The 13,462-nt window shown below is 48.9% G+C and overlaps 1 protein-coding gene across 1 annotated transcript; it reads left to right on the forward strand.

The window, feature by feature from the left end:
• Positions 1 to 1,813: 1,813 nt before the first annotated feature.
• On the forward strand, positions 1,814 to 6,755 carry FXYD4 (FXYD domain containing ion transport regulator 4; the record flags this gene model as incomplete). The annotated part of the gene is made up of 7 exons (XM_082673731.1): positions 1,814 to 1,853; positions 2,506 to 2,538; positions 2,653 to 2,676; positions 3,376 to 3,450; positions 3,556 to 3,592; positions 3,851 to 3,888; positions 6,649 to 6,755. 7 exons carry the CDS (start codon positions 1,814 to 1,816, stop codon positions 6,753 to 6,755), a joined length of 354 nt encoding a protein of 117 aa, XP_082529857.1.
• Between the last annotated feature and the right edge of the window lie 6,707 nt (positions 6,756 to 13,462).

Consider the following 13,462-nt stretch of genomic DNA (forward strand, 5'->3'; position numbering starts at 1 on the left):
CCAGAAGTCCTGGAACCCGCACTTCTGGCCCAAGTACCCAGAAATATCTTGTCCCCTTCCACACATTTCTGGGCCCCTCGTTTAGGATCTAGGTGAGCTAAAGAAACTGAAAGCCCCCTTCTCATAAGACGGGTCTGAGGCCCATCCCTCCCCTTCCTCCGCTTAGCCTCTGAGAGGGCCTGAGGCCCTCCCTCTGCTCGGCGGGTGTGGCAGGTGAGCCGTCTCCTTTAAGAGTGCACTGGGGAGAGGGAGCCGCAGGAATCTTAAGGAATCTGACCAGTTCCTTCGGCCCAAGAGTATTGTTGCCCTGGGCGGGGCTGCTGGGCTTAAAAAGCTGGAACCCACCTGGGCTGGACGCAGCTCCAGGAGCCTCCTCAGACCAGCTCTCTGCACTCAGCTCTCAGGTGAGCAAGTTTCCACCAGGACTTCAGGGATCCTAGGAAAAGGGGTGGGGGCAAGAGGGGGTATCAGTCTGAGGAATGGGTGGTAGCTGCCTGAGTATTCTCAGTAACGTGTGTGTGTTTGGGGGATTGGAGGACTGGAGGCTGCCTGCTCTGTGCCCACTGTCATATGGAAGGAAGGTGGGGTGGAGGCTAGAGGAAACAGGAGCCAGTCTTTGGCCAAAGAATATGTAAAGTGGAGTTGTGACCCTCACGATCCAGGAATTCCAGGGTGGTGGAAGGGGCAGGGAGAGACAGATTGGCCAAAGGAGGGCCAGGTTTGGAAATTGCTCAGAGCCAACAGACCCCCATGTTCCCAAGGAGCGTGTTAATAGTTCCTCCTTCCTATGGCAAAAGGACCCGTGTACTTGTACATTTACTTATTGTAACACGTTTCAGTACTTAACTATGTGCTACGCGCTATTCTTAGGCTTAACATATAGTAACTCATGTAATTCAGTTATAACCTTATGAGGTTGCTATTATAATTATCCTCATTTTTACAGGGCACTGAAGCACAGAGAGGTTAAGTAACCCAGCTGAGTCACACAGCTGTTAAGTGGCTGAGAGAGAAATTCTCTGGCACGTAATAACTGGGGTTGCAGTCTGGAACACTGATGACCCCTATCCTATGCCTGCCTGAGGCTAACAATAGGCAGAAAGCTGGTAGCGGTCTTATCTCAAGGACACAGCCACCCTAGGGACTAGTAAATGAAGATATGGATAGTTCCCATCCTAAGGAGAAAGAAGGAGCCATGTCCCACCCAACAGGCAGTTTCCTGCCAACAGCAGTCTGTACTCTGAGAGTGGAATTTGGGGCTACCTGGAGCAGGGCTTGGCCAGGGCTGAGGTGGGAGGCTCTTGCCTGTCCCTGGCACCTGTCCCTGGCACCTGCCCCTAATGCCTCCGCTTCCCCTGCCCAGCTGTTCACTCAGAGGAGTCCTGGGCATGCCCTAGGTGGAGGCTATCTTGGAATTCAGCCTGGTAGTGCCCCAGGCCCAGACCTTTGGATAGCCCGAGGCCTGACAACCTTAGCCCTTTAAGCCAGGGGTCAGGAAGGCAGGCACCAAAGCCTGAGTTAGAACAGCAGCCCTGCTCTCCTGATGGTGTGTCAGGCATCTGATTACCAGATTTTAACAAAACCTCATATGGCACTTACTATGCACAGGCACTGCTCTAAGCACTTAACTCCACAAGGCATTACTATTATCATCTCTAGACAAGGAAACAAATTAGTAACTTTTCCAAGTCGACCCCATAAGCAAGGGCAGCCTTGAGATTTGTGCCACCAAGTGCCGTGAGCCTGGGGCCGGTCGGGGCTGTCTGACCCCAGCCTGCCCCCTTCCCCTGCAGCCTAGTCCTGCCGCTGTGTCATGGAGGGAGTGGTCCGGGGCCTTCTCCTCCTGCTGGCAGGTGAGTCAGTCCTCCCAGAGGTGACCCTGCTGTCACACACCCACCCACCCACCAAGGCTGTGAAAACCAGGACAGCATCTCACAAAGGGGGCCTGATGTTGAATGAATGTGTTTTCATTTCAACTGTCAACTTAAAGAGAAACATAAAGGAAGTAACGGTACAGGTAGGAAGTAGCTATTGCAAAAGTTACCCAGGTTAATGGAACTTTGGGAGCTAACCATCTGTTGGCGTGAAGAGAACAGCATTCCCTACTTCTTTAGGAGGCAGAGCATTAGCCAGGACCTGTGTAGAAAGCTTTTCAGGAGAGGGTAAAAAGATACCAACACACCATCCCATTTTGAGTGTAAGAAAGAAAGCAGGAAGCCTGAGAAATTGCTGGAAGGGCTGGGGGGTGGGGACGGAGGGCGGGGGTGGGGGAGGTGGGGGGCGGGCACAAAGACCAGGAAGTAGGAGACAAAATCCCAGGTCTGTTTAGGGGTGGGGAAGGTGTGAGGAAAGGAACCGGTGACCTCAGGGCCCCTCCATCCCACCTCCCCAGAGTCCCAACGAAGCTGGCTGTCCTTGCGCCTCTAGGCTGGGGTCCTGGCTGCTGATTCATTTTGAGACCAGTGCCATGAATTAACAGTCAGTCCCTCTGCTTCTCTCACCCAGGCCTGCCCGTCCTGGAAGCCAATGACCTGGTTGGTGAGTAAGGCCCCAAACTGCCCTGCTGGCCCTGCCTTAGCTGGCCCTAAGACCCCACATCCTGCCTCCTGGCTCTGGTCCTTATTTACTTTTTTTATGTTTTCTTTCCTGCAGATAAAGGCAGTCCCTTCTACTATGGTAAGAGCTGATATCCCTTGCCCCCCACCCCTACCCTTGCCTATCCTGGACCTCTTTGCTAGGGGTTGGTGAGGGGTGATGTGGAGCCCAGTGTAGACAGAAAGGGGCTTGAGGGAACAGGGAAGGAGGGGCAGGATGGGGCTGAGACTGGGGATTAAAGAACCAGAGTCGTCGTCATTGTCGTCGTCGACCAGAAGAGTGACAGGCCGACTCATAACATGGTCTTTGGGAGAACTTCATTCCAGCAAGGAGGTAAGGTGCCCACAGGATGTTTAGGAAAACTTCCGGGGAAAGGGGCTAGAGGCACCTGGCTAATCTCCTTTCTTCAACTCACTCTCTCTTGCCTTCCCCAGGACCAGCTCCTTGCTGCCTGACAATGCCCCAAGCAGGTTTCCGCTCCCTCTGCCTGGCACTGTCCCCCAACACAGTCCTCATGTGCTCCAGGTCTCAGCTCAAATGCCACCTTTCAGAAAAGCCTTCCTGGATCATTCTTCAAAGCCCATTCTTTTTCTGTGCTCTTCTGCTTGTTTTTTCTTCCTATCACTTGTTCCCACCAGATATTAGATGATGTACTTACTGGCTTGTCTTTCTTGTTGCCTGGAATGTAAGTGCATCTGTACAAGCAGGTGGTCATAACTATCTGTTGAATGACTGGGCTGGAGCCAGGCTGGTGCCAGCTCACTCTCTATGCTCCTCTAGACTGGGAAGGCCTGCAGCTGGGCGGGGTGATCTGTGCGGCGCTCCTGTGCATCGCTGGAATCTTGTTCGCCCTGAGTGAGCAGTGGGACTGGTGGGGCCGGGGTGGGGGTGGGGAGCGGGTGGGAAAGGGGTGGCTCAGGCTCCCCAGGCTCTTTGAACTGGCTGTCTCTTCCTTCACAGGTGGCAAATGCAAATGCAAGCAAGATCATAAGCACAGGTGAGACAGGGCCCTGTTGTGTGCACCTTGAGCAGAGCAGAGCTATTTGGCGGTAAAGCCCTACAATTTGGAGAAAGAGGACAGCCCCCGGGCTGTCCCTGGGCTTGCAGTGGGATTTGTCATTCACAGATCATCCCTGAAGGGCCCCAAATCAGGGAAAGCTCTGACCCTTCGTATTGTGTAAAGTGGCACCAGGAATCTTGGTGGGGGAAAAGGACAGAGGCTTGAGGATGCTAATCTGACGTGTTCCTTTCTCAGCTCCTTACCCGAGAAAGCTGTTCCACTCATCACTCCAGGTGAGACAGGCTTCGAGAGGCTTCCAGGCACTCAGGCAGGATAGCCATATAATTTGAGAATTAATAAATTTTATGCTGTAAGGCAGACTGTCCTGAGCCAGCCTGCCTTGGGGTCACCTGAGGCTGAGGGGGGTGTCCGTGAAGTGACCCAGTTTGTGAAGACCTGACCTCCATTCTCTCCACAGGCTCTGCCAGTACCTGCTGAGCACAGGACCGGCTTCACGGCACTTCCTGCACCAGCTCCCATACTGTCCCCTCCCCCTTGGGGGACTTTACCCTTCATGATGGCCTTTCTCTCTGAGGGTGGGCCCTTAGGCTCCCTTATGCTCAGGAGGCTGTCCAGAGCTTATTTCTAAATTAAACTTTTCTCCTCCCTCCTGTGGTCTTATGACCTTCTGTGTGTCTGGTTAGGGACAGGCGGGCTGGAAAGGGACAAGGAAATCTTGCTCAGGAAAGTCCAGGCCCCTCAGCGGGAGGGGGGGGGCGGTGTCCCATAGATTGCTGATGCATCCTGTGGCCACTTATCTGTCCTGAAGCCATTCCCAGCATGCCCCCCACTTTGAGGACCTCCTGATAATTGATCTCCTGCCTCACCCATGCATGATGCAAGACATCTCAATGTTCTATCAAAGAACCTTACAATTTCCACACCTTGCCTGGAGACCTTGTAAGTCCCGATGACCCAGATACCCATGACATCCTGTAACCTAGAATGATCCCCAGTCGTTTGCCCTCTGCTAAGACCCCACCTCACTCAGTGAGTGCTCACACAGCCCAGGAAATGGAGCAATTTCTTCACTAACTCACCCCAGTAAAACCCTATGAAATTCTCAGACCAACCCATGGACCCTTCCCCCACTCTAGGTAATGTCCCGTGAGACCCTCACTATAAGCAACATCCCAGCAAGCCCTGCATAGTGCATTTTAGAAACAAAACCCATCCATGCCAATCTGGGTCTCAGTATGTCCAAAGTCCATTTCTGGAATACCTCACTTGAAAGGCCCCAGCATGCACGGGGTGAGGCTGGGGAAATGGCTCTCCCACCTGGGCAGCCTGTTCATCCTGCAGCCTCACCCCGCTTGCCAACCTCCATATCCTAAGGTGGGAGGAGCTGAGGCATACTGGCAGAGACCCTGGGGTGGAGACAGGCTGGGGCAGCAGACGTCTGCCCTGTCCCTGCCAGGCAGTGGCTCACAGTCTGGGTCTGGGCTGATGGGGCAGCCACCTGTCTTGGTGTTGCTTCAAGCCAGCTCTCTAATGGTGCCCTGCTCCAAACCTTCCACCCATTTCCCAGCGTGGTACTAGATCCTCTGGAAAGTATAGTGGATCCAAGACTTGTTGGCTGTAGTCAGGAGGCCGGCACAAGGGATTCTAGATGCTGAGGACCCCACTTCCTGGTCTGCAGCCCTCCCAGGCCCTGAGATCTAAAAACGAGGGTCACAGGAACTTCCCTGGTGGTCCAGTGGGTAAGACTCCGCACTCCCAATGCAGGGAGCCCGGGTTCAATCCCTGGTCGGGGAACTATATCCCACACGCATGCCACAAGATCTCGTGTGCTGCAACTAAGACCCAGTGTGGCCTAAATAAATAAAAATGAGGATCACAGACCTGTTTAGGGCCCTTGAATAGGTCACATAAGCAGGATGAGGGGACAGTTCCAAGGCTGGCCCAGAGCTACAGCAGGAACTCCAAGAACCTGAGTGGGACTCAGGATACCTGGCTGAAATTGCATCCACTCACGGTCCAAGGTAGGTGAGGGAAGTGTGGCAGGGAGCTACGGGGGGCCTCTTAGGCCTTTAAGATCCCAGCATTCTGAACCAGATACATGCTATGAAGAAAGTAAAACAAGCGTGCTGCAGCGGCTGGGTGCATGGGCAGCAGTGGGTGATGTGGTCAGGTCAAGAAGTGACATCTGAGCTGAATCCTCTAAGGTGAATGGTGGGAGGGGCCAGCTGCGCAAACTTCTTTCCTGGTAGAGGGAACAATGGTTTCTTGCCTTTTGAGGACCAGAGGAACGTCGGTGTGACTGGCACTTAAGTGATGAGATCAACGAGGAAGCAGGTGCGGCCACTGCAGGGAGAATTTTGCCCCATCCTAAGCTGGGAATCAATCGGGGGACCCGGATCTGCGCATGCGGCGGCAGGAAGAATACAGGAGCGCAGGCGCGCAGATCCCAAGGAATGGCGTAGCCCGGACGCGCCGTAGCGTCATCCGCCCAAAGGCAGCCTCCGACCCCGCCTTTTCGTCCTGGGGAGTGGGGTGCATGTCCCTCTCCTCCTTGGACACAGGAGGATGCTGGTGTGAATGGGTTGCATTGGAGAATGTAAAAATGAGCTCCGCCTAAGAAAGCAAAGTCTGTGGCCTTACGTGGGGCTAGAGTGGCAGACGCGGAAGCGATATTGGCAGAACGCCCCCTTCTGAGTGACCGACAACTGCTTTCTTTTAGAAACTCGGGTTCCTACCATCACAAACGGTGAGATGCTCTGCTGTTTGAAATCCAGTCAGTAAGAAGAAAACCCCATGCTGCCAGGGTAACCTAAATCACTTTGACGCGAGATTCAGCTTCAGTTCCTACCCGGGCGCCCAGCCCCGGAAGAGGGGTTTCTGGCGCAATATTCCACATCCATCTTAACGGTTTGGTTTCCCAGCTCCGCTTTGCGGTGGAGACCAGCTACACACAGTCATGATCTACTTTCAGCCTGCCAAACAGCCTGTCCAATTTCGCCTGAACAAACGCCAGTTTCCTCACGTCCCATAAGCAACCGAAGGGCCCTACGACCCCCATACCCCCAACGTGTGCAGCTCCGTCATTGTCAAGTCAGTGAGCCTGGCTTTCTACAGTACAGGCTCCTGCCTGTTGGTTTAGGCTGATTCTACCTGTCCAACCAAGGCTGGGGCAAGGGGCTCATGGAGGGCATCTGGGAGCCTGGGTTAATCATGGTTGGGAAAAGTCACGGACTGTGATGGGAAGGTGGCAGGAGAGAGCCATGCAGGATGGAGTCAGTGTTAGCCTGTGAGTCTGGCACATGGGCCCTGGAGTTGGGCTGCTGATTCCCAAGGGAAATAAGCTCTCCTCTCTTCCCTCCCAGGAGTAGGGAGTGGGAAAGGTAGTCAGTCATAGGACGGGAGGAGCCTCTGCCCAGGCTTCACCGTGTGGAATTACTTGATGTGCCTCAGAGACCCCTTCCTTGGGCCTGTTTTCCCTGGGGAACAGGGGGTTGGGAGTGTAGGGAGGCTGGCTTTGTCTCAATTCCCACCTCTTGTCATCTCCTAGATGAGGGGCTGACCAGGAAAGAACCAGAGAAAGCAAAGGGTAATTGAACACTTAGTACTTTATGGGCACTGTTACAAACACTTCACACATGTTGATTTTCCCAGCAGCCTATGTGATGTGGATTCATATTATGCCCACTGTGCATAAGAGACCTAGGTTCTCACAGGTCATCTTACTCCTGAGCCATTTCTGAACGACTAGGCTACACTGCCTTTTCTGGTATTTATCACTATCTGAGAGAGACCCCAAGGACTGTACCTTCTTGGGGACTATGTATCCCTCCCCACTTTTTATTTAAACAATCTTATTTTTTTCCGAATGCAAGCATCTTTCATGCTTATTACAGAAAACTGGAACATTACAGAGATAGCTCACTTAGAAGATAAACCAAATTCTAACCCAGCACTCAGAAATAATCAAGGATAAAAGTCTGTTATACAATCAGAGTATTCTGTAATTCTCTGGAGCTCCAGATTGTTACATGAACCAATAGTTCATTACTTTGTTTTGCTGAGTAGTAGTCCCAGGCAGTGTTGTATTAATGAACACAGCTTGGGTTGCAGCCTTACCTCAGGGCACTGCGCTTCCCTCCCTCTGCTGGACATTGTCCCAATTCCCCAGCATCCCTGCATCACCAATTCCCTTCCTCCTTTAGGCCCTGCCCTTTGCCGGGCCACTCTAGCTGTACCACCAACATGTGACCTCTCATCACTGTTCACTGCTTCTTTTCTTTGTACTCGGCCCTAATTCACATACTACTTATATTTTACTGATTTATTTGATATGGTCTCCTACCCCTACAATAATGTAAATTCAAATTGGCACCTGAAGAATTTTCTGAGTTTGGGCTCACAGGTTTACTTGTTTTCAGATTGTTGTTTTATGATTCCCACCGAATGCATATTGGTCATTTTAGGCTTCTCATGTTCTCAGGGTAATTTTAAGAAATCTGGTTGAATTCCTTCCACCAATCCCCTCACAGATAATAACAACACATAGGTCTTATAGTCATCCTATGCCTACAACTTAAGTACACAATATCCGGTACCCTACCAAAAATATCCATGCATAAAAGACAAACTTAAGCCAGACAGACAACATAAACACAGAAATGCAGATGTTGGAACGATCAGACTTTAAAAACTGTCAGTAATGTGTTCAAGGAATGAGCTATATGGAGATTTTCAGAAGAAAATTAAACCTGTGTTTTTGGTTAAATTGTGTCCTCCAAAAAGGTATGTTCAATTCCTAATCCCCAGTACTTGAGACTGTGACCTTATTTGGAAATAGAATCTTTGCAGATATAATCATTTTAAAAAGAGGTCATACTGGATTAGGATGGACCCTAATCCAATGACTGGTGTCCCCCTAAAAGGAGGACAATTTGGACACAGGGAGAAGGCCACGTGCCACCCCAGGCAGAGAGGGAAGAGTGCAGCTGCAAGCTAAAGAACACCAAGACTGCCGGCAGGCACCGAGGCTCCAAGAGGCAAGGATTCTTCCTCAGGGACTTCAGAGGGAGAATGGCCTTGCCTGCACCTTAATTTTGGCTTCTTGCCACCAGAATTGTGAAAAATTAATTTTTCTACATTATGTAAAAAAATTAAGAAAATTTTACAACTAAAAGTTCATCAGTTCTTAAACATAACAGATGTTTAACAACCAATTAGACTTAGCTGAAGAGAATGGGTGATTGGAAGATAGATAAAAGGAATAAAGACACACAAGAAGGAAAAAGTATTAAATAAAATCCAACATTTACTAGCGATTAAAAAATAAATTTATACTAAACCTTAAGTAAATGGAAATCTCCTAAATAAAGGGTATGCAACCAAAAACCAGTATTTTAATGGAAGAATATTATTGAAAGCTTTCAATAAGATGCCCTCTGACCCCAAATGTTCAGCATCACATTTCCTAATGATAAAAAATAAACTTACCTTTCTTTGCAACAAGGCAAAGAAAAAAGTACATAAGGATTAGAAAGAAATTAATCAAAATGTCATTATTTGCAAATGGTACGACTTTGTAGAAAATCCAAAGAATCTACATTTAAATCAGCATAGGTAAGAGACTTTAGCAAGACCACAAAGGTCAATATAAAAATCCAGTTTTGTTTTGTTTTTTTTAATCCTTGTATTTCTAGTCCCAGGAACAAACTCTCAGCAAGAGAAATTTAAAAGACACCATTTAAAATATAATAAAATACCTAGAAACAAGTCTAACAAAATGTCCAAGAATTTTTACACAAAAACTAAAATCAAAACTCAGATACCGTAGAAGAGCTTCAGGACTTGATGCAACTGCTAACACTCAGTGCAGGGTGAGCACAGTACCTCCAGGAGCTGCTTTGAATAGTAAACGGCTCCCTGCTGCAGAGAACGTCGTGTTGATTCCTACCACTCAGGGGCTGAGCTGCCACTGTGTAGTGAGACATCAGAGACACCACACAAAACCATTTAGAACAGATACCTGGATGATGGAGCCTACTCTGTCCTTCGTAGCAGATGGCAGAGCAGCTTGCAGAATCCAGGCAGCCTTCTAGTCACCTGGTAATTGGGTATGAGCACTATTTTCAAGTGTAAAATAAGGTTTCTCCAAATCCAAAAGGTCCTACCAACAGTTATGCCTCTTTCTTGGTGATGCAGTATCTTGACCTTTCCACTGGAGGAAATGTTCCAGTTCTGCCCAGGTCCAGAGGTCAGCAAACATTTCCTATAAAGGCTCAGAGAGTAAGTGTCTGCTAGGCTTTGTGGGCCACATGGTTTCTGATGAAACTACTCATCTATCTGCCGGTGTACCTCAAGAGCAGGCTAGACAAAATAAATGAATGCACATGGCTGTGTACCAATAAAACATTATTTATAAAAACAGGCAGCAGGCCAGATTTGGCCCATGGACCCTAGTTAGCCAATCCCTGCCCAAGACCATTAGACCCTGAAAATGTCCCTGACATGGCAGAGCCCTGAATTCTTCCATCCCCTAGCACACAGGTAGGTGTCTTCCTAAGGAATCCCAAGTACTCACTGCTTCCTCCTCACCAAGACCAATGAGCATGTCATCAATATAGTGGATCATGGCAAGGTGATCAATGTCTCTCCAGACTGTATTGTAACAGAGAACAGGAGTTATACACACTTGGAAAAAGACAGGGAATGTGTTCTGATGTCCATGTTATAAGGTCATTTAAAAAAAATCTTTTGCTTGACTCTGTTTGAAAAGAACATATTCGCTAGGTCAGGGGCTTCCCAAGCTCCAGAGGCTTGTTGATCTATCCGGGCAAACACGCCACATTAAGCACTGAGCTGTGACTGGGGCAACTACATGGTTAAGTTCCTGGTCTTTCGCTATCTGCTGGAATCCATCTGCTCTTTCTGGGGAACAGGCAGGCAAATAAAAAGGGCTAGGCTTGCCTTTTTATTACGTGTTTCAGCATGGCCCTAAACCCAGACGTTGCACACACATCACAGAATCTTTGTTCACTGTCTTGGACGGGGAATGCCTTCTGAGAGGTTCCTCTTGGCCTTTCCTACCATGATGACTCTTCACAAGCCAGGGACCCAGTGTGAGGTATCTGTCAACTGCCTAGGGTACCCCTTCCCACTCACTCAGGGAGATAACCTAAGGGGTCTGCAAACCTGTTTAACCCACAATGAAATGAACATGTCACCTGGACTTCCCATGCTCCCAATCTTAACAGAAGGACTATGATCGCACTTTGGATCCCCTAGTATCAGTATCAACTCAGACCCCCTATCCAACAGCATATATAAGAGACTCGGGTCATTTCCTACCCCTGGCCGCAGAGGGGAAGATGTATAGAATCTTTACTATATAGTTGTTGCAATGCTGTCAGGCCCTTCCTCCACTCCAGTTGATGGTCTCTGGGACTGAGACCTGGCTCTGTTCTGGAAATAAATATAACAGACCTCAGAGCTGTGCCTGTATGACCCCTGGACACACAGAGGTCTGACAGCCTTCACCACAGATCTGGCTGGGTAAAGGCTCCTCCTGCCTTTCGGGTTTTGGTGCCCGTCATGACAATTATGCTTACCTCACCATCTGATGATTGCCACTACCTGATCTCTGCTCTTCTGGAATCCTTTTACCCCTATTTTCTCCTACTGCCAACCCTGGCCAAGAGCTTCCATTAATGTCTCAAAATGCTGGTGCACCTCACCAGCACGTTATCGAATTTAGTGGAATGTCCTTGGATCCTTCCAGGAGAACATCTTTTAGCTGGTGTTTTTTCTGGCCTTAAATACTAATCTTCTCTAGCATGCCCACCTGAGTCCCCCAACTCCCTTTCTCAACACCCAGCATCTCTTCCTCCTATAGGCCATCTTCTCCAAGCTTCAAGGGTCAACTCTAGATTAGGATGGGCTCCAAGAATGCTTAGAATTTATATCCTGAGTCACAAGAGATGCCCCACATCAATCGTTTTATACTCAACCCTCTGGCCCAGCATCCTCAAGATCCCCTTGTGTGCTACGGCTCCTGTTCATACATACTAATCAGGCCCTGCAGTTTCCTTCTGTGCCACACTCAGTCCTGAGACTAGTTTTCTGAAACAGGAGTCAGTCATTTCCTTTAAGGGGCTAGAAATAGTAAAAATTCTGCAGGCCAAGGGAAATTTGAAGTTTTCACAAATTTTTTTTTGGATAAAACTAAAACACTAAGAGCAGTATTTTGTACTACAGGTCTGCTAATAAGAATGGTATTCTTTTGGGAGAGATTCTAATTAATCGGGGTTTCCTGCCACCAAATTGACTCAACTGGAAACCATTCTTAGCTCACGAGTTATACTATATACTAAACCATATGGCAGGCTGGATTTGGCTTACCAGCAGTTTGCCAGCTCATTCTTCCAGCAGACTTGGAGAGCAGATATTATCTGATCAACCACATACCTCAGGTGATGCCTCTGGATAAGTCTTTCCTCTAATAAGAGGCACCAAAGCAACTGCTGCTGGCCCAGAAATTTGAGTCACTGTGGGATTTAAGGGCATCTAGCACATTCCCAATTTCCCACCCCAGGTTCTTGGAGCCCACTCCTTCCATACCTGAACCTCAAAATTAGCAAAGATTTACGGGGAATAAACGTACTCCTTGAACCTTCACTGCCCTATTAAGCCTTGGTCTTTTTTTGCGGTACGCGGGCCTCTCACTGCTGTGGCCTCCCCCGTTGCGGAGCACACGCTCCGGACGCGCAGGTCCAGCGGCCATGGCCCACGGGCCCGTGGGATCTTCCCGGACCGGGGCACGAACCCGCATCCCCTGCTTCGGCAGGCGGACTCCCAACCACTGCAACACCAGGGAAGCCCAAGCCTTGGTCTTTTAATCACATCCTAGACCTTGCCATCACAGGTTTCATGAACTCCCAGGTTTTCTGCCTGGGTTTCTCTGGGTCTTTCTCACAACCCAGATGGCCTTTGCTTCCCTGCAGTGGACTGTCACTCATGAGATGAGCAGACTGTGAACACAGCCTAGAACAGACGCGTGGTCTCTGCACAACTCACCTGCCCCCCAATTATGCTATCCAGTCTTCTCAGTTGACCTTCCCAGTTCTGCCTCTGGCATTACTGGGTTATGCTGCTGCCCCATCTCCAGCCACCTGAGTCTGTAGAACACTAGTGGGAAGAATGGCAGGGTGGGGTTGTGAAGCCCAAAAAAGCCAGGAAAGGCCTAAGACTCTCCAATCTACCTATAAAACCATCAGAGGCTTGGCTAACACAGCAGCTTCTCTGTAAATGAGGCCAGTGTCTTAAAATGAAGACACCATACAAAGATCCTATTAATGCTGGTGAAACTTGGGTAACTGGGCTACATTGTATAGTTATTAAAGTGGAAAAATAAAGCTGGGAAAGTTAATAGCTATCAAGCAAAGTTCTTTTTAATAAACTTCATTCACATTTTAAAGTCTTGATGGTTTTGGTGTATGTGTTAAGTTTAAAATGATGGATCGCTGTGTGCAGAGCTACCTGAAATTTGGAACTTGTTTCCAACTGCCAGATAGACAATTTTCTAATAACAATTTGGAAGTAGGTTTCAAACTTGAGAATATGTGTATCCTGCAATAACCAGTAACTGTAACCCAGCAGCGTGTGCTACAGAAATAATCCTAAGTGTGGAACAAAGACTGTTTAAATCAGCACATCTTATATAAAAAAAAAAACATAAAAATTGTGGCTAATGACTCAGTGTATGTAGCACACAAAACTAAAAATCTCTAGCTATGAACAGGTGCCACCCGGCATAAAGGAAGGGAACAGCAGGACATTACAAATGGCTGATGAACA

Source organism: Grampus griseus (assembly GCF_964374135.1).
Source record: "Grampus griseus genome assembly, chromosome: 16".
NCBI lineage: Eukaryota > Metazoa > Chordata > Mammalia > Artiodactyla > Delphinidae > Grampus > Grampus griseus.